This window comes from Bubalus kerabau, chromosome 17 (assembly GCF_029407905.1).
Source record: "Bubalus kerabau isolate K-KA32 ecotype Philippines breed swamp buffalo chromosome 17, PCC_UOA_SB_1v2, whole genome shotgun sequence".
NCBI classification, from domain to species: domain Eukaryota; kingdom Metazoa; phylum Chordata; class Mammalia; order Artiodactyla; family Bovidae; genus Bubalus; species Bubalus kerabau.
Window position 1 is genome coordinate 5,635,657 of NC_073640.1, and position 19,229 is coordinate 5,654,885.

Here is a 19,229-nt window from a genome sequence, read left to right on the forward strand (position 1 = left end):
GAATCTGGAGGTGAGGGGCCTGGTTCTGCCGTGAACAGAAGGGTCACAGTCCTGGGACCGAGGAGGCCCCGATACCGCGACCAACAGGGCTCCTTGGCTCTGGGAGAGCCTGGCATGTGGCAGGCTCTTTTGCCAGCAATATTCAGCGAGCTTGGTGGCTGTCAGAGCAGCTTTAAAAGCTCCTGTCTGCTTAGCTTTCTTCTGGGGCACAGACCTATGCCCTGCCTCTTAGGTCCTGCCTGCCCACCCCTCCTCTCTGCCAAAGGTCATCGCCTCCAGCTAAATGCTGAATGTCACACAAGGTTTCTTTAAAGGAAAGGGACTCTGGCTCCCCTCAAAGTAGGTGTGCCTCCTGCTCGTTTACCCCCCGCCAGCAGACTTATGTCCATGGTGCTTGTTTGGCCTGTGTCTCTGCTCTCAGGGACCCCGTGGTTGTGATGGAAGTGCTTTTTCTTGGGCCTTGGGGAGCCAGGTCCTGGCTGGAGAGTTTGCCCAAGCCAGTGGGGGCGCTGCTGGGAGCTATTACTGATGCTAGGAGTGGCTGAGTCTTGACGGCCTGGGGTCTGTCTGGGGGTGTCTGTGCAGGTGCCCTTCCTGCAGAGGGAGGGCAGGAGAGGGCTCCTGGCTTGCTGTGCATGAGGCGTGGGTGAGAGGGAGCCCTAGGGAGAGGGGGCTGAGGGGCCCCAGGGCAGCCTCTATAACAGGAAGCCCCTCGGGCCTGAGGACCCCCCTCTGCTTGTCATGATGGAAGCCTAGCCCACCTGGGCAGCACTGGCAGTCCGGGGGCTGGGGTGGGACGCTGCTGCTGGTAGGGGAGCGCTCCACTCAGAGTCTCCCCTTTGCCTGGAGATTCCCCAGGAAGGGAGCTGGCATGGCCCGGCGTGGGTGGCACTACCCCTTCCCGGTCCCCGGTAGGCTGCAGTGCCAGGCTCTTGGGTACCTGGCGTGGAGGCAAGGCCAGGTGGAGCCTGTCTGGGGCGTGTGTGGGGCTTCTCCCTCTGGCTCCCACCGTCCTGCTCACCGGGGTTGTGACCGCCATAGGCCTGGGGACGTGGGTTCAGCCCCCAGTGTCCACACCCACCTCCGTGCCCCTCCAGCGTCTCACTGGGCGACGTCAGGCCTGCGCTCCCCACAGCCAGGCTCCTCCCCCTACCCGAAGGGAGGGCCGCAGCCGTCTGTGAGGTGGGTGCTGGTTTCCAGCTCCAGAGGAGAGACTGTCGCCTGGTCTCTGAAGGACGGGAGCAGGTTGGCCAAGTGGAAGGAGCAGCGCGGGGGTCCTGGCCACTACCCTCAGCCTGAGCTGCAGCCCTGACCCTGCAGCATCTTCGGGGTTCCGTGGCCTGCAGCTGGCCCCAGAGAAGGAGGGCTCCCTCCTCTCTTCCTCCTCAGCCGCTCCTCTTTGATGAACGGCAGCTGTCAGGGACAGGGACGGGCAGAAGTGCGCCGCCACCTCCCACCCTCGCTCCGGCAGCAGGACGCACTGCCCACCACCCTGGGCTGCTTCTCTGGTCTGCATTGGAGCCGAGCGTTGGCCCTGTCAGCACCACCCCTCAGGCCAGGTTCACTTCCACGCTTCCTCCCAGGCCAGAGACCCTGGCTTTGCATGCAGTGTCAGGAAGCTGGAGCTTGTGGGGCTTGAGGAGAAAGAACAGCTTGGTTCTGTGTTCTCATTGACCAGGATCAGTCAAGTATCCGAGCTCTGGGGACCTCAGGGTGCCCAGCCCAGAGGCATTGGAGTCCATCTGCATAGTAATCTCAGCGTGGTTCAGGGTCCTGTCCTTTGGGTGGCGAGGTCCCCTGGCAGCTGACGGCGGTCTCCCAGCATGAGAGAGCAGAAGTCCTGTAGGATCTGGGTGGTGGCCAGACTTGAGCTTCAGCCATGTTCCCGCCCCTGCTGGGCACCCAGGGACACCTGGGGGCTGCTGATTCCTAGTGCCCCAGGGATTGGGACAGGAAGTTTTACTCAACCCACTCAGACCTGTTGCCGGATTTGGGCTCCTCCTGCCTTCCGCAGTGGGGGGATGCCACTTCCTGGGGTCTGTGCTGCGTGTGGGCACCACCTGCTTCCCTGAGCTCCCAGGGTCCCCAGCCCGCTCTGACTTCAGCAAGGTATCTGGTTCTCTGGCCTCATTGTCCCTGTTTGCCAATCAGGAATAAAACCAGGTGTCCTGCCTGGCTTTTAAGATCCTGAGGCTCATTGAACACACACACACGAAATCTCAGTGTATATCACTGGCCGTGTCCACAATCAATTAAAATCTTTCAGGAGTGAGGAATTCTCCTGCTTCAGGCTCTGCTGTTTTCACATCCAGAAGCCACCCTCTGGATATTTCTCCTGTGGTTTTGAGAACGTCTGGGTAGCCTTTTGCTGACTTTGCCTCTTTTCACCTGCCTCTCAAATACTAGAGTTCACCTGGTTCAGTCATCTGCCCTCTCTGGGTTTGTCTAAGCTCTGTATCCCCCACCTCCCGCTGAGGCCCACAGCTCTCCTCTAAACCCCAGATCTGGACTTGCGTGGATTCTGGAAGGTTTCCGTGGCTGTGTCCCCAGGGAGATTCCTGCTCAGCACCTCCTACCCATCGCTGAGCTCATTGTTCCGTCCCAAGCCGGCCCCCTCCTCCTGGGCTCCTTCCTGTCATGACGAGCGCCCGCCCGCCGCCCCTCCTCCCCAGTTTGCCCAGCTGCCCCAGTTCGTGTCAGCCTCCCACCCCCAGTGCTGGCGCTGGCCTTGAGTTCCCCTCTCCTGCCGTGCTCCGTCAGCCTCCGGAGCGGGCTGCCCACCGAGGGCTCTTCCAGTCACTCTTAGTGGTTTCAGAAGACCAGATGTGATCAGAGTGTGACTCCAAGGGCCCCTCAGTGAACCAGAGAAAGCCCAGGCCCCGCAGCAGAATGCAGGTCCCAAGCCCGTCCTCAGGAAGTTGGTCTCTCCTCCCCCCTGTGGCCCCATGACTCTGCAGCAGCGTCCTTCCCCCCAGGTGCACAGATGCTGTCCCCTCGCCTGGAACACCCCTCCCTGAGCCGTCCCCACCCTGCCCAGGCGCCTCCCACACTTCTCACATCTGGATCTGTGTGCGTCCTAAGACTTCCAGGAATCGCCATGCTGTTCATTTCCGTCTTGCTCAGCCTCCCCTGCTGGGCTGTGAGTTTCTTGAGTCCTGAGACCATGGCTTATTCACTTGAGTCACCAGTGCCCAGAATGTCACAGGGGCGTCCTAGAGGGTGTTGGCTTGGCCCCCGGCTCTGCTCCTCCTGTTGTGCCTACGGCTTCACCCGGGGCATCTTCCTTCCATTCATTCTTTTCTGGTGGGAGCGTAAGGTGTCTTTTTTTTTTTTTTTTCTCAGTTCAGTTCAGTTCAGTCGCTCAGTCGTGTCTGACTCTTTGCAACCCCATGAATCGCGCACGCCAGCCTTCCCTGTCCATCACCAACTCCCAGAGTTCACTCAAACTCATGTCCATTGAGTCGGTGATGCCATCCAGCCATCTCATCCTCTGTCGTCCCCTTCTCCTCCTGCCCCCAATCCCTCGCAGCATGAGAGTCTTTTCCAATGAGTCAACTCTTTGCATGAGGTGGCAAAAGATTTTCCCTTATTTAATTAAAATGTGTTTAACACACAAGTAACAGTGTTGTAGCATTTAGGACATTCACAACGTTATGCAACCACCATCTCTGTCTAGTTGCAAACATTTCATCACCCCAGAAGGACCTCGTTGTATGATTCCACTTAAATGAAGGATCTAAAGGAGTCAACAGTCAACTCCATAGAACTGGAGAGCAAAGGGTAGATGGCAGAGGAGAGCGAAACAGGCAACTGCTATTCAACAGGTAGAAAATTTCAGTTACGTAAGATGAATAAGTCTCAAGGTCTGCTCTGCAACATGATGCCTATAAGCAGTAGTGTACTGTACTCTTACATTTTTATCAGGAGGGTACATCTCATGTTACCACAAGAAAAAGGAAAATCCCTTACTCATGAAGCACTCACTCTCCGGTGCCCCCTGACCTAACTTTCTGTCTCTAAATTTTCCTCTTCTGGACATTTCGCATGAAGGGAATCGTACAGCCTTTTGCGTCTAGCTTCTTTCACTCACACCATGTTGTCGAGGTGCGTCCATGTTGCAGCCCGCATCAGCCCTTCACCTTTCCTGGCTCAGCGATACTCCATTGTGTGGGTCCACAACGCACGCATGGTTCATTGATGGTTCATTTCTCCATCAGCTAGTGGACATTTCCCACCCGCTGTTGTGAATAATCCTGCGTGCACTTCTATTGGCTAGAGTGCCTGTTTTTCCCTCTCATTCTTGCCTAGTACAACTCTCTTCATCACCATTTTTTTTTCCCCAAGCCAGAAATCAGTGTCCTGGCCTGTGTGTATGTTTAGAGGGAAAGTCTGTCCAGGGAGCCAATTTGTCTTGTGCTGCCCAGCTCCCTGTGTCTCACTCTCCCGTCCATTTTCATCCGCTGTCTCCTGGGCTGCATATTTGGTGATTAATCCCATTTTGTCCTCAGATAGTTGGCGTGTGGTTTACATGTCTGGTGTCTGCAGTGAGGACCTTCATGTCAAGGTCCACCTCAGGCTTTCACCCACTCAGGCGGCCCACGCCGTCCCAACCGGCCCTCAGACCCCTGCCAGCTGGTGACCGACCCCCGTCCTCTCCCGCTGTCCCCTCTCTGCAGATGACGTGCTGACTAAAGACGCGGGTGAGTGTGTGATCTGCCTGGAGGAGCTGCTTCAGGGGGACACGATAGCCAGGCTGCCCTGCCTGTGCATTTATCACAAAAGGTATGAGGGAGCTGGCAGGCCCAGCTCTGCCACACCCAGACCCCAGAGGGCTCCTTCCCTGTGGTGGGAGGAAAGAGCTAGCCGTCACAAGGACCCTGAACAGGGTCGAGGCAGAGGCCAGCAGGCAGGGACGTCTGGACGTGCGGGGCGCAGAGCCGGGGAAGCCTGTGGATCCCTGGCCCCCTGGAAGGTTGGGTCTATGTGCGTCTCCTTGAGCCCCCCTGCTCCGCAGTGTGCCGAGACTGGTCTGTGCCTCTGTGCCGCAGAGTCTGCACGGAGGGAGGTGCTGGCTGCCCCGCCCTGCTCCTCGGCCCCAGGCCCCACCCCATCGGGGCCCTGGAGGCTCCTCCCAGGCCCCGCCCCTCGCCCCCAGAGGCCCCGCGGGCGGTAATATTCATTACCTGTGGGGCTGGCACCTCCATAATTAACAGGGCCGAGATTCGTCCTCGGGCTCCAGCTCGAGCCTGGGTCTTGTTTCCAATTGGAAAGAAGACGCCTCACTCAGGACGGGAGGCCGCCCCGTGCCACCCGTGGCCACCACTACTCTCGGCCCCTCGGGTCCCGGAGCGCTTCATGACGCAGGCTTTCCTGAAGCCTGACTGGGGCCACCGGCCACAGGCCGCACGCGGATGCGGCTGCTGCTGGGAGGGCGCGAGTGAGGGCCGGGGAGCCGGGCCCAGCGCCAGGCCGCCAGCGTCCCGGCAGGCGCTGACCAGAACTGGGGACGGGACTCTAGCTCTGGGGGAGACTTATGCAAATAGCCAGTCTGGTACCTGTTTCGAAAAGACAGGCTCGGACAGCCCTTTCTGTGACCCCAGGACTTCACTGCCGGCCTTTGCCTGGCGCTCCTGACTTCCCCCCCTGGCCACCTTCTCCCGGGAGGGCTGGCTGCTGGCTGCCCGCCACAGCCGGGCAGAGCAGTGGGGTCTCCTGAGAAGTCACCGCCAGGGAGGGAGCCTCAGGAGACAGACCGCTCAGGGCGCTGCCCAGCCTTCCTCGCCCTTCAAGCCTTGGAGACGGTCGCCTGGCCGCCCTTCGCAGCCCCCCACACTCGCCAACTCTCTGGTAGTTGTGCCGTCTTCCCGGACTCCATGCCCCCGAGGCCTCATCCCGCTCTAGGCCGCTCTCCCCTCTTCCTGTGGGCCTAGGCCCACGCCACCCCACCTTATGGCACGGGTCTTCCGGCTGAGCCAGCACCCACCTGAGTGCCCTGCTCCTTCCCGCCAGTAGACAGTGGGTGTCGGGTCCTCGCGGGTGAGACGTAGGAATCCTACTCGGAGACCCGGCCCTGAGGAGCAGCTGCTCGGCCAGTGACGCGCCCCCCTTGCCGTCTCCCCCTTCAGTTGCATAGACTCGTGGTTTGAAGTGAACAGATCTTGTCCAGAACACCCTGCGGACTGACCCCGCTGGGCTCGCTTGCTGACTCCTCTCAATGGTGAGCCAGTGACTGGGGGCCTGGAGTGGGGAGGGCGTTGCTGAGCTGCCCTCACAAACCCCCGCCTCCCCACTGAAAGGGGTCGGGGGAAGAGGGTCTAAGCAGCAGTGCTTCTGTGGGGTGGGAGTGGTTCCTGGGAAGCCTGAGAGTCCACTCTTGCATGGTCATTCAGAAGAATCTGGACGGGTGGAGGTGGAGTTGGGGAAAGACCAGTGTGATCCAGACGTTGAGGGCAAATCTCCCTGAGAAGGTTCAGCAGGAGCCTCAGAAAGTGCTGGGTTGGGGGGAGCCTGTGCCTTGTGCTCTCTGGGCTGTGGAGCAGGTCCTCATCCGGGTGGGGGGTGGGGGGTCCTGCTTCTTTGGGGATGGGGACGTCTCGCTTGCACCCCCATGTGGACATGATGGTCATTGAACAGGACCGCGCATTGTCCCTGCAGCCCTTGTTGCAGTCAGCTCACCAGGTTCTTGCCTCCTTTGGCCACCTCCCTCACCCCCCTCCAGATGAGTCGGGGGCCTCCAGGCCAGACTTGGGGCCCCGCCACCACAGCCCAGGTCCCTGACTGCACTGCAGACCAGCCCAGCCAGCTTCCTCCCCAGAAAGGGGAGTGCCCATCAGCCGGTGGGCATTTCCCACCCTGTAACCATTGTGTAGCCCGTGTCTCCCTCGGGCACCTTGCTTTACTGCTGAATGTCCTCTCTTGTCCCCATCCTACCTGTCCCTTCGGCCAAACAGACAACACCCCCAGAGGAACCAAAACCTACCTCATCTCACACCCAGGGGTTCAGTGGCCTCTTTCCTTTCTTTCTCGTTCTCTCTTCGTCTCCCTCTTTCTCCCGTTTTTTTGTTTTCTTTTGTTCTTTGTTAGGTTTGTTTCATTTATCCCAAGTAAACCCCCAGAACAGCTGACGATGTCAAACTATTCAGGGACACTTGCTCTTTTTACCTTCACCTCAAAAACTGAGGACATGGGGTGAAGAAAACGCGAGGGGAAGAAGGAGGCAGAGGGCATGGAGCCTGGCACCAGCTGCGAGTCCAGATTCCCAGCATGACGTCCGGTTCGGGGGGCGCCCCAGCCCGGCCTCCACAGGACGCACATGGCCGGCCTCGGGCCCACCAAGCGCGACTGACATCTTCCGGTCCCCACAGGGACAGCCAGGGCCCCGTTCCTGAGAGGAGGCTTCGGACACTGGGGCAGAGCTGAGGTGGGGACAGCAGTGGGAACAGGGCGCCCTCCTGCACTGACTTCCAGAGAATGGCCCCCCTTTCTCCCTGAGGACACCAGATTGGATGAGAGCCAGTTTGAGAGAAGAAAGAATCACCCGCTATCCTTCCCCTCATCCTCATCCCAGGAGGGAAAGGGCATTTTCTTTTTCACCTTTGAAAGGCATTGTGGGTCTGTCTCTAAAGTGTTTACAAAAAAAAAAAAAAATTATAAAAAAAGCAAAAAGTCTAGTGTCGACTGGTGTTTTCCCTCGTGATGTTTACAGATCGCTGTCTGCTGCCCGGCCAGAACCCACTCAGTGACAAACGAACAGAGCCGGGTTCTTGCCACTCAAGTCCCAAGGGCGTGGAGCGAGCTCACAGCCCTCCTGTGCCCGGCATCCAGCGGCCTCTCCATCAGCCACTCTGCCTTGGTTTTTTTGTTTGTTTGATTTTTCCCCCCATTTTTCTGGCTTGATTTTGCACTTTTCTCCCCTGGGGACCCGGATATCTTGACTTTGTTGCCAAAAACGAGCCCATCAGGACCTTCTCCCCCTTCTTCCCATTTCTCCTTCCCACTTCCCTCCTGGTTCTGGTCAGTTCAGAGGATTTAACAATCACAAGTGTCCTGCAAAAATGCCTGAACGTTTTTCCTAGACCCCTGTGTATTTTCTTTTCTTTTTTCCAGAAAACTTAGACAAACAAGAGACTAAAAGGATGTGTACAGCTGCCCCTGTTTTCAGGCATTCTGTTTGAGAACATTTTAGCTGTTGATGTTCATGCGTGACATCAGTTCCGGCAAGATAGGTTTCTGTATTTATATATTAAAATCCAAAACAAAAAAAAACCTTATAAAATGTTTAAAAAAATGTTCAAAGCTGGGGGAAAAGGCTTTCTTCATTAGTCAAGGTGTTTTGATATGGTATTAAAATAATGTCTAATAAAAGATGCACTGTGTGACTTCATTTTAATCAAGTATCATTACACAACCAAGAAGTGAGCATTGAAGGTCTCCGTCCCTGTCTCTCGCCCACCTGCCTTAGCCTTCCTTCAGGCTAGTGTCGGGGCTACGAGTGTGTGACACGGTTCTCAGCGGGGATTCATGGGTGAGGGAACAGGGCAGGGCAGGCTGGAGTCCCGCAGGTTTACAAACCCGCTCAAGCCCCATGGAATCTATCTGGCGTCACCTGTGGCGTGGTCGTGACAGAACTTTTCTGGAAAAATCTGCTGGGCAAGGATCTTGCAGCCCGGGGAGGCTGTAGGGACTCGCGTTCTTCCAGGCATTACCCCACCACCACCATCCTTGGCTCCTCATTCTGCACCCTGCCCTTCCTGTTGCTCCGGCCGAGTCTCCATGCTGACTCACGGGCATGCTTCATTGAGGCCCAGAAAGAGGCCCTGCTTTGGAGCTGAGCCAGCTCAGAGCCCTCAGAGCCCTTGAATTAGAACCAGCCACTCTGGGCTCACCAGAGTTGGCACACCTTGGGCAGGGTGGGAAACGTAGGGCAGTGGGTGCCAGTGCCCACCTGGCCTGTGTCTCTGCACCAGACCCGCTCCCGAAGAGTCACTGCAGGGCCTGCGAGGGCAGCTCAGGAGGGGGACACATGCTCTGCCGGACTCCAGCCCCCCGCGGGTGGGCTCTGACCCCACCAAGGCCCTGCAGTCATGTTCTGTCGGATGCTTGCTGAAGCACCTGCTCTGTGTATTACAGGCTGGTGGGCAGCTGTGAGCCAAGGCCCCAGCATGTCCAGCGTTCCAGAGAAAAACTCAAGAGGAGTTTGGCTCCAAGCTGGTGGGGTGGTGACCCCGGAAACCTGCAGTTGCTGTGGTGGCAGGAGCCTGGGCTCTCAACTGTCTGTATGGGGCGTCTCTGCCTGGCAGAACCATGTTGGGAAAGGACTCCCATCTAAACCTCAGATGCCCCCCATGTGAAGTGGGAACAAAGTCACAGCTCAGAGGTCACCGTGAGGGTCAGAGAATCTGCCCGGAAGCCTTGGCACATGCATAGCAGGCTCTCTCATGGCTTTGTCACCACAGAGAGCACTGTTCTATTCACAGCACCTCCTGCTTCTGCCTGGCAACTGTGTCTCCCTGTTCTATATTTAATTCCTCCAGCAAAGGTGGCCCTGAATGTCTCCTTGCCTGACCCCTAGGCCTGCAGGCAGAGGGGACCCATGTGCCCACCTCGGTGGCTTAGACCTGGCAGCCTTGGCGGCACCCTGGGTGAGCCGGGTGAGAGGAGGGCTGGAGCCCACGCCCCGGGTACTATTCCAGGCTCCTGTGCTGGTGTTTATCCCACCCCCAGGGACTTCACTCCCACCCGGCTCACTACAGCCCTCTGCTGGTGGCCGTGTCCTCTGACTTTAGCCCCAGATTGCCAGCTCCTGGGCGGGGGTGGGATGGGGTTGTCCTGGCTTCCCAGATGGAACTGGTGTCTGTCATCCTCCAGCCAAACGGTTCTCCCGAGCTCTGCCTTTCTGAGGGCGGGGGGAATTGGCAGGAACTGGGAGGCGGGTTCCACCCACTCTCTCTGCTGGCTCAGGACACTTGGGTGTTTAACCGCTAAGTTATGTCTGACTCTTTGCGACCCCATGAACTGTACCCTGCCAGGCTCCTCTGTCCATAAGATTTTCCAGGCAGGAATACTGGAGTGGGTTGCTATTGGAGGATTGCCAAGTGGACTGCACACTTGGAGAGGGTGGCTTCCTGCGCAAAGGGCACCTCACTAAAACTAGTCGTCTAGTAGTCCCAGGCGGGGCTGGAGGTAAAGAACCCGCCTACTGATGTAGGAGACATAATAAGAGACAGGTTCAATCCCTGAGTCAGGAAAATCCCCTGGAGGAGGGCATGGCAACCTACTCCAGTATTCTTGCCTGGAGAATCCCATAGAGAAGCCTGGCAGGTTATAGTCCGTGGGGTCACAAAGAGTCAGACATGACTGAAGCAAGTTAGCATGCACAGTAGCCATTTAATATGTCAAGGTTTTTAGGTCCTTATTCCTAGGAAACATGCTGAATTGTATAGGTGAATGATGTGAAAAAATTTGTAACAATTCCAAATGATTTCCCAACAATACACACACGAAGCAAGCCAGGTAAGAATATTCACTGTTGAATCTTCAGTGAACGGTGTATTTGTTCTTTCAACTCTCCTGCTTGTTTGGAGCTTCTCCTTATAAAGAATTTTGGGGAAACGGCCATTCGCTGAGCACCTACTAGTTGCCAGGCGCTGGGTGGTGGGGTGGCACACCAGGGAGGAGCCTTGGCCCTGCAGAATGCCACCCTGGAGGACTGCTGGTGGCAGGCAGCCTGCGTGGAGGGGAGGCACCGGTGAGTCCATGTTAGTGTTCCTGTTTCCTTTACTGGGTGGTGGCGGGGGCGGGGACATGAAACTTGCCCCACACTACCCCTGTTACATCCAAGGGACAGAAATGTCACAGTAGAGCGAACTCAGGGCTCAGCCTGGTGTTACCAGAGGAGTCTGAACAAAGCTTGTCTCAGAGCGGCTGCCTCTGGGGGCCTGAACAGTTGATGGGTGATGGGGTGGAGTCAGGAAAGGAGCTCAGCGGGGTCTTAGGAGGATGGGAGTGAAGTGAGTTGGGGGGTGATGCTGGCTCCCCTGCACCCCTTGCTCAGCCTCTTTCCTGAGGGCCAAGGCCACCAGGGAGGGAGGTGGGCCTCCACCAGAGGCTCCTGGGACCTGCAGGTGGGTGGGGGCTTGGAGATCTGTTTCCTGGGCTCCAGGCATCTGCTGGACCCTGGAAAACAGGGGGCCCAGAGCTGAGAGCTGTAAGTCCCTGCGAGGGGAGCAGACACCCCAGGCGATAACTGGTGTCTGAGCTTTGTGGTGTCAGGCGCCCTCGCATGGGCTTAGGGGGAACGACTGCCAGGCACCCTGGACGAGGAGTTCTGGCTAGAAATTGTGACCAAGCCTGGGGCAGGCCTCGGTGGGACAGAGCCTGACATGAGAGTCAAGAAAGCTGGTAGAGAAACATACCACACCGTGGACAGTTGTGGGACCAGGAAAATCACTTCCATTTCTAGTGATTGGTAGCAGCCACTTGAAGGACATGATCAGAATGTTCTAGGGCCCAGTTTGGGGGCTCAGAGGGGGGAGTCTATGGTAAGTGAGGATGGCCATGGTTTAGTCCTCAGGTTCTGGGGTTCTCATGGGCAGAGCAACTGGGACAGGGACCTGGGTCCCCTGAAGTGACCTTCCTCCTGCAGCCTGAGCACCATCCCCTCCTCAGGCTGCAACAGGTCAAAGAGCAGGGGCCGGGTGAGGGATGAGGGCATCACAGGCCGAAGGACAGAGAACCTGGAGGAGGTGGGGTGGGCAGGTACAGGAGGCCATTCACAGGTGCAGCTTGCTCATCTCCAGACAGTTGCAAGTGGGGCTCAGGTTTATTTGGGTGTGGGGGAGGGCGCGGGATTGAGAACATGGAGCAGAATTTCCCTTCCCCACCAGCAAAGGGCGTTCCCCTCACCAGGCAGATGGGGCTGGGCTATGGGTGCTGCGTCCTCAGCTTTTGTTCTCCTGTCCTGTGCTGTGGAGGCCGAGGAGGGGAGTGGACCTAGTCTTTGGGGTGACCCATGGTGCCTCTCCCCCGCCCCAGGCCCGGCTGTGTCAGAGCAGAGAGGAAGCTGCTTCACTGGGAATGACCCCCAGCAATTTTATTGAAGCAAAGGCTCCTGAGGACAGCAAGAGAGCTGGGGAGAAGCCGGAGGCCTGTTCAAGCTTCTCTCTCCTCCCCCTGGTTTCAGGTTCGTTTAAAAAGACAGGTGAAGACCTTTCCAGCTGGTGAAGACCCCTGCAGAGTCTGGGGGCTTGAAAACAGGCTCCAGAACGGGAGGTGCCACTCTGTGAGGGCTTGTGGGCCAGGTGCCCAGAGCCCCTCACAGCACCTTGCCTGGGTTCATGAGGCCTTGGGGGTCCAGCGTGGCCTTGATCTGCCGCATGGTCTCCATGCCCACCGCGCCCACTTCCTCGGGCAGCAGCTGCCGCTTGCCCAGCCCAATGCCATGTTCCCCGGTGCACGTGCCATGGAGCGCCAGTGCACGCCTGGGAGGCAAGCGGAAGGGACCCTCAGTGGGACACCCCTAGCCCCCGCCACCGCCTTCCTGCCCTGCCTCCCGCTTTGCCCTTACCTGCCCAGCTGCTCTGCAAAGGCCTGGACCCTGAGGAGCTCCTCAGGGTCCTCGGGGTCTACCAGCAGGATGCAGTGGAAATTCCCGTCGCCCACGTGCCCAACGATGGCTCCTGAGGGCCCAGAAGACAGAGCTGTGGCCCTGGCCCCGCCCCACCCTGCCCCACGCGCCCACAGGGGGCTGGCGGAACCTGTGAGTCTCCAGGCCTCCAGGTCCTCTTTGGTCTGCACCAGGATCTCCGGCAGCCGGGAGATGGGCACACACACGTCGGTAGAATAGCCCTGAGTTGGGGCAGCTCCGTGAGCAATAACCCCCTCACCCAGCATGCCCGGGAGGTAAGGAGTCAAGGCTACAGATGGGCTCAGGGAGCTCGGCCTCTCACATGCATGTGTCCACTCCGTCTCTAAGCCTCAGTTTCCCCTGGGGAACAAGAAAACTGGCCCACATAGGCTCCCAGGGCTCCCAGCCTGCTCCCTACCCCCGATCAGGTCCCCCAGCACTGGCTACCTGGGGCCCTGCCTCCCCTTCCCATAGGCTACCACCTCCCCCTTCACCACCTCTTCCAGTCTGCCTTCTGTGTTGAAACTTCTAAGGGCACCGTGCTGCCACTGCTCGGTCCCTGAACCCAGGGCCTGGCTCAAGGAAGGGGCTCCCTCCCAAGGATGTGGCAGTCTTGCCCGCCAGGGCCTTAGCTGGCCACCCTGGATGATAGGGTGCCAGGCCGAGGAAAGGCTCCCACCTGCATCCCAGCCCGCTCACCTTGCAGCCCGGCCGCAGGGCCAGGCTTGCATACCAGGCATTGTGCCGGGCTGCCCAGAGGCGGCTGCGCTCCTCCGCCTCCTTGGCCCAGGAGAAGTGGGAGCCTCCGTTATGACGGATGATCTCCTCTGTGGGGGACGGGGGGGAGTTACACCAAGCTCTACTCTGGGGGCAGCCTGTGCCCCCTGCCCACAGCACCCCAGCACACCTGTGCGCTGCACCTGCTCTGCCAGCGCCTGCTCGGAGCCGTGGAACTCGAGGAAGAGCGTGGGTGCCACGCAGCAGTTCAGCTTGCTGTGCCTGTTGCAGGCATCCATCATGACCTCATCTAGGAACTCTGGGGCCAAGGAGAGGCCAGGTGAGGTGAAGCCTGGCCTTTAAAGGGGGCCTCGCCCGGGGAGCCCACCTGGACTGCTCACCAATGCGGGCCACAGGTACTGCAGCCTGAAGGATGTGTACGGTGCTGTCCACCGCCGCCTGCACGGTGGGGAAGGCACAGGTGGCGGCCACAGTGGCCTCAGGGACAGGGTGCAGGCGCAGAGTGGCGGCTGTGATGAGGCCCAGCGTTCCCTCAGAGCCCACAAAGAGCCCAGTGAGGTTGTAGCCGGCTGCGCTCTTCCTGGGCCCGGAGACACAAGGCAGGTGAGCGTCCAGGCCACATGCCGCCGGATCTCTGGCTAGAGGCCAGGAGGGAGCAGAGCCCGAGGTCTGGGCTGACCGCCCTCGGTGCAGACTACCCCCCAGGCAGCCGCTCCCCTACGCGCCTGCTAAGTCGCTTCAGTCCTGTCCCGCTTTCTGCGACTCCGTAGACAAGGCTCCTCTGTCCCTGGGATCCTCCAGGCCAGAACCCTGGAAGGGGCTGCCGTGCCCTCCTCTGGGGATCTTCCCCGCCCAGGGATGGAACCTGCGGCTCCTGGGGCTCCTGCCTCGCAGGCGGATTCTCTGAGCTTGAGCCACCAGGGAAGCCCTGCCTTTCCCGGCACTACCCCCACCACTGGACTACCAGCTTGGTCCCACAGGACAGTCTCCTGTCTCCCGGGGGCCACGGCCGAGAGACGGCACTCACCGGAAGCGCCGGCCGGGGCCTGCGGTGTGCAGCCGCTGCCCGCTGGGCAGCACCACCTCCAGGTTCAGCACGTTGTCGCGCATGGTGCCATAGCGCACAGAGTTGGTGCCCGAGGCTCCAGTGGCCGCCATACCACAGAGAGAGGCGTCTGCACCTGGGTCTGGAGGGCAGAGGGCAGCTTGGTGCCCGCAGAGGGGTCCCACCGAGCCTCAGAAACACCCCGCCCCCAGGGAGCCCGCCAGGCCCGGGGAAATGCCCCAGCCTACCCACAGGGAACCAGAGGCCGCGGTCCCGCAGGTGGGTGTTGAGAGCTTTGCGGGTCACGCCGGGTTCTACCACCACAGAGAAGTCTTCAGGATTCAGCTCCAAGATTCGGTCCATACGGGTCAGGTTGATACAGACGCCACCCTGGCGGGAGGCATGCAAAGAATGGCTGCCCTAGGTCTTCCTCCAGGAGGACCTCAGCTCGTGGCCAACCTCCCAGCAGGCGGACCGGAGCTCCAGGATGGCTGGTAAGGGGTGCTGAGCGTGGTGGAGGAGGCCGCCGCCCATGTGGCAAATGTGACGGGAGAGCCTGGCCCGCGGAGGAGGCCAGCCGCAGCTCATACCTGGACCGCGCAGACTCCACCCTCCAGCCCGGTGCCTGTGCCGAAGGGGATGATGGGCACGCCTTGGCCATAGCACAGGGCTGCCAGCCGGCTGACCTGCTCCACATTCTGGGGCCACACCACGGCGTCCGGAGGTTGGCACCTGCAACCAGACCCTCAGCAGTGTAGGGGTGTGTGGTACCTTCAGGTACTGCTCATGTTTGTAGGTATTGCAGGGCCTGAGGCTGCGCAGTGGGTAGAGAACACCCTTCTGGGGGCACAGAGGAGAGGTGGAGAATGCCAGAGCGCCCAAAAGGGTGCCGAAGACACCCCAGGACCCTCACTCCCCGGGGGTTCTGATGTGGAGGTGGGACCCACCTGTGCATGGACTCATCGTGCCCATGCTGCTCTCGGACCACAGCCGCTGTAGACACGTGGGGGCTCCCCACAACTGCCTTCAGAGCCTCCACAAAGCCCGTGCTGAGTCTGCCCTGCAGGAGAGAAACGCACGTTGGCAGGGTCACTCAAAGATATCTGGGGCCACCTGTCTGGTGGGAGGGGAGGGGTGGGGCTTCCATTGCCTGTGAACAGAGGCACCCACAGCCCTGCCCCACGTTGGCAGGGGCCTCCTAGGGCTCTTGGAGCCCTTCTTGGGTATTTCTTCCCATTTTACGGTCGGGGAAAAGAAGCCATCGAATCCATGACAGGACCTGGCCTAGAACCAGCTTCCTGCCTCCCATGCATTCTTTCAAAATGTGTGTGTGTTCCGGAGCCCCAAAGGGGCACTCTGGAGTTGAAACCCCCCAGCCCCCCTCATGGTAGACACAGGGGCTTCAGCCCCCTTCACTCAACACCCACATCTGACATGAGGTGAGCCCAGCGATCCTCCCCAGGAGATCTCCGGATGCTGGGGCAGCATGGAGCCAGGCCCCCCACCCTCTAAGGGGCTCCTCCCCTCCTACCCACCTGCGTCCCCCTGGAGCAGTAGCCCCTCCAGGAGAACAGTCCCCAAGTTGCAGGCCGGAGCAGGATGGCCATAGCTGTGCAGTTGCCAGTTACCACCCCGGGCTATTGGTTGTGCTGGGGGCGGAGCTGCTTAAGGTGGTACAGCCTTAAGGTGGCCCTGCCAGACCCTGCTTAGTCAGTGCTTCTCGAAGGAGAGGTGAGGTTTACTGAACCAAAGGGATACGGAACAGCAGCCACTACCTAATTTAAGATTATGCAATGATTTCTTGTGGTCCGAGTACCCAGGGCTCCAGCCAGGCTCAGGGGCTTGGCAAATACCCTTGAGCTTTCTCATCCCACAAGACCCAGCTGCAGTGTCACAGAGTAAGCCTTGATGGGTCTCTGAGAAGGAAAGCGTAGGGAGGCTCTTGGGGGATGGGGTGGGCTATTGCAGTAAGGCAAGCCAGGAAGACTTCCTGGAAGAGGAGTGCTAAGGATGAACAGTAATTTACCAGGTAAGTAAAGGAAAAGACAGTTGCATCCCCTTGTCTCCACTCTCCTACTGGGCATATCCCAGGATCTTGGGGAGTGACGTGGCTGCTGCTCTTGAAGCTATTCCAAGCTTGGTTTTCCTTCTACAGAAACTGAAAAAAAAAAAAAAAAACAAAAAAAACCTGTTGTAACATTACTGAGATAAAGCTATTCTTGTCTTTGTTTTCCTTCCCAGTCAAACCAGGAATACAAACTCCTACTTGGGTCTTTCTCCTCAACCACATTTGAAATAAATCCATGTGTCCACTTTCAATGTGTTGCTTAACTGGCTTATCTGACTCACCGTTTCCAGTGCAGGGGATGCAGGTTCAACCCCTGGTCAGGGAACTAAGATCCCACATGTCACACTGCCAAAAATTTTAAAAAGAAAAATCAAAAAAAGTCTCTTTTACAGTTGGTTAGTTCAAATCACAGAGAAGGCAATGGCACCCCACTCCAGTACTCTTGCCTGGAAAATCCCACGGATGGAGGAGCCTGGTGGGCTGCAGTCCATGGGGTCGCTGAGGGTTGGACACGACTGAGCGACTTCACTTTCACTTTTCACTTTCATGCATTGGAGAAGGAAATGGCAACCCACTCCAGTGTTCTTGCCTGGAGAATCCCAGGGACTGGAGAGCCTGGTGGGCTGCCGTCTATGGGATAGCACAGAGTCAGACACGACTGAAGTGACTTAGCAGCAGCAGTTCAAATCAAGATCTAGGGAAAGCCCTCACAGAGCAAATGGTTATTGTGTCTCATAAGCCTCTCTTAATCTACAACATTTCCCCTCTCCCCCATTTTTCCATGCCATTTACTTGTTAAAGAAACTAGGACGTTTGTTCTGTAGAATTTTCCACCTTTGGTTTTTGGATGATTGCATTCTTGTGGGATCGCTTAATATATTTCTCTAGCCTCTGTACTCTGATAACTTATATGGTGGATACCTGACATTACACGTTTTTCATAGCCTATAAAACTTTACAACACCAAGAGTGAACCTTAGTGGATGCAGATTTCTAAACGATCATTTAGGAGGCTGGCAGATCCCAGGCAAGAATAAAGACTGTGACAAGAGAATCTATCTTTCTAAATGTATAAAGCGACCTCTCTGAAGAGGGTGGAGGAAACAGGTGCTGATTTACATGAATGGAGTTTTCAGTTAGACTAAAGGCAAAAGGAGTTGCCCATAAGCACTGTCTTTGAGTCAGTCAAGTTGTTTCCCACAGGGAGACGAGTTAACACTTCTGAATCGGCTTTACATGTAACTGGATTGATTGACTAAATTAATAAGTAGGGAAAACAGACAAGTCTCCTGTGCAGAAGAATTGTAAATACATTATGTGGAACTTTCCCCCTAAAGGGAGGAAGCATAACTTCCCACTTCCTAATTGTGGGCTGCTCCTAGTGACTTCCTTCCGCAGTGACAGTATGGAAAGGGGGAAAGGAGAAGGGTCACGTTATAGTGGAGAGGCCTGGCAAGTGCTACTCCAGCCCGATGATCAAAATCAACACCAGCAGTCAAATCCTGTTGACGGTGCCTGTCCTGTGTTGAATAGAATCCTCTCAAAATTCATGTCCTTCCCAGGACCTCAGAGCGGACTATATTTGAAAACTGGGTTGTTGCAGATATAATCAGTTAAGCTGGTGTCCTACTGAGTAGGGTTGACCTTTAGTCCAGTGTGACTGGTGTCCTTATAAGAAGGGGAGAAGAGACACTGAGACGAGAGAGGAGAATGTCACGTGACCATGGAGGCAGCGGTGAAGGGGCTGCATCTGGGCATCTCGGAAACTGGGAAGAAGCAACGAAGGATTCCTCATTATCGGTTTCAGATGCTGCATGGTCTTGCCAACAATTTGATTTCAGAATCAAGAACTCTGAAAGGACAAGTTTGTGTTGTTTTCAGTCACTCACTTTGTGAAACTTTTTTAATTTTATAACAGCCCGAGGAAGCTAATATACTGCCCTTGATAGGATAGGATAAAAATGGTTCTTTTTACCTCTGATGTCTTCCTCCCCAAAACCCATAACCCCAGTCTAACCATGACAGAAACATCAGGCACTCACCAATAGAGGAATATCAGAATGCCTGACAGTACTCAAAGCTGTCAAAGTTATCAAAAACAAGGAAAGTCTGAAAAAGCCACAACCAAGGGAGTCCATCTTAGTTCATTCAGATGGACTTCAGTAACCCATTAACAGCAACATTTATTGGCTTACATAACATTTAATTCTCACAGTTCTGGAAGCTGGGGTGTCATGGTCAAGGCATGGGCAGATCTGGTGTCTGATAACCACTTCCTGGATCAGAGAGCTGTCTTCTCAATGAGTCCTCACATAGTGGAAGGGGTGAGGGAGCTTTCTAGACTAAGCACATTCATGATGGATTCACCCTCCTGACGTAATCATCCCCGCAAAGACCCTACCTTTAAGTACCATTGCATTGGGGGTTAGTTTTCAACCTATAAATTTTGTGGAGACACAAACATTCAGTCTATAGCAAAACCTAAGGAGACGTGAAGACTAAATGTAGCCTCCTGGATGGAATCTGGTAACAGAAAAAGTACAGTCAGTAAAATTAAGGAAATCTGAAAAACTATGGCTTTTAGTTAATAATATACTATCATTGATTCATTGGGCTTCCCAGGTGGTCCTTGGTAAAAAAAAACCTGCCTGCCATTGCAGGAGACATAAGATATCTGGGTTTGAACCCTGAATCAGGAAAATCCCCTGGAGGAGGGCATGGCAACCCACTCCATATTCTTGGAGAATCCCATG

At 56.9% G+C, this 19,229-nt stretch overlaps 2 protein-coding genes and 1 long non-coding RNA gene across 11 annotated transcripts in view; 1 reads left to right on the plus strand and 2 right to left on the minus strand.

The window, feature by feature from the left end:
- ZNRF1 (zinc and ring finger 1) overlaps nucleotides 1-8,366 on the plus strand; it is an 86,329-nt gene extending 77,963 nt beyond the window's left edge. The window contains exons 3-5 of one of the 6 annotated variants that reach the window (XM_055553514.1): nucleotides 4,677-4,782; nucleotides 6,126-6,217; nucleotides 8,107-8,366. In XM_055553514.1, the coding sequence (XP_055409489.1) occupies nucleotides 4,677-4,782; nucleotides 6,126-6,183 (164 nt within the window). In that variant the 3' untranslated portion in view covers nucleotides 6,184-6,217; nucleotides 8,107-8,366. The other 5 variants (XM_055553513.1, XM_055553511.1, XM_055553512.1 and 2 more) reach the window with 5 other exon arrangements.
- Nucleotides 8,367-8,374: 8 nt separating this feature from the next.
- Nucleotides 8,375-16,040, minus strand: LDHD (lactate dehydrogenase D). Of its 4 annotated transcripts, none has more exons than XM_055553508.1 (11): nucleotides 15,944-16,040; nucleotides 15,356-15,468; nucleotides 14,999-15,140; nucleotides 14,657-14,798; nucleotides 14,391-14,550; nucleotides 13,744-13,943; nucleotides 13,533-13,661; nucleotides 13,325-13,452; nucleotides 12,756-12,846; nucleotides 12,566-12,677; nucleotides 8,375-10,726 (listed from the first exon to the last, which is right to left on the minus strand). In XM_055553508.1, the coding sequence occupies exons 1-11, from the start codon at nucleotides 16,013-16,015 to the stop codon at nucleotides 10,633-10,635; spliced, it is 1,383 nt and encodes a 460-aa protein (XP_055409483.1). In that variant the 5' UTR covers nucleotides 16,016-16,040; the 3' UTR covers nucleotides 8,375-10,632. The 4 variants fall into 4 exon arrangements, 2 of the variants coding, with proteins under 2 accessions (XP_055409483.1, XP_055409482.1); XR_008704299.1 differs by having other exon boundaries at nucleotides 10,615-10,726; nucleotides 13,546-13,661; XM_055553507.1 differs by lacking the exon at nucleotides 8,375-10,726 and adding an exon at nucleotides 10,755-12,479.
- A 1,817-nt stretch (nucleotides 16,041-17,857) lies between these two features.
- LOC129631562 (uncharacterized) lies at nucleotides 17,858-18,848 on the minus strand. Its single transcript, XR_008704081.1, has 2 exons — nucleotides 18,672-18,848; nucleotides 17,858-18,328 (listed from the first exon to the last, which is right to left on the minus strand). It is a non-coding gene; the product is annotated as an uncharacterized LOC129631562 (long non-coding RNA).
- Between the last annotated feature and the right edge of the window lie 381 nt (nucleotides 18,849-19,229).

Coding starts and splice junctions, on each gene's coding strand:
- LDHD (XM_055553507.1), bottom strand. CDS start 16,015: ATGGCCATCCTGCTCCGGCCTGCAACTTGGGGACTGTTCTCCTGGAGG. Junction 14,799..14,998: donor GTGGAGTCTGCGCGGTCCAG/GTATGAGCTGCG, acceptor GCCTCCCGCCAG/GGTGGCGTCTGTATCAACCT. Junction 14,551..14,656: donor CGGCCTCTGGTTCCCTGTGG/GTAGGCTGGGGC, acceptor TCTGCCCTCCAG/ACCCAGGTGCAGACGCCTCT.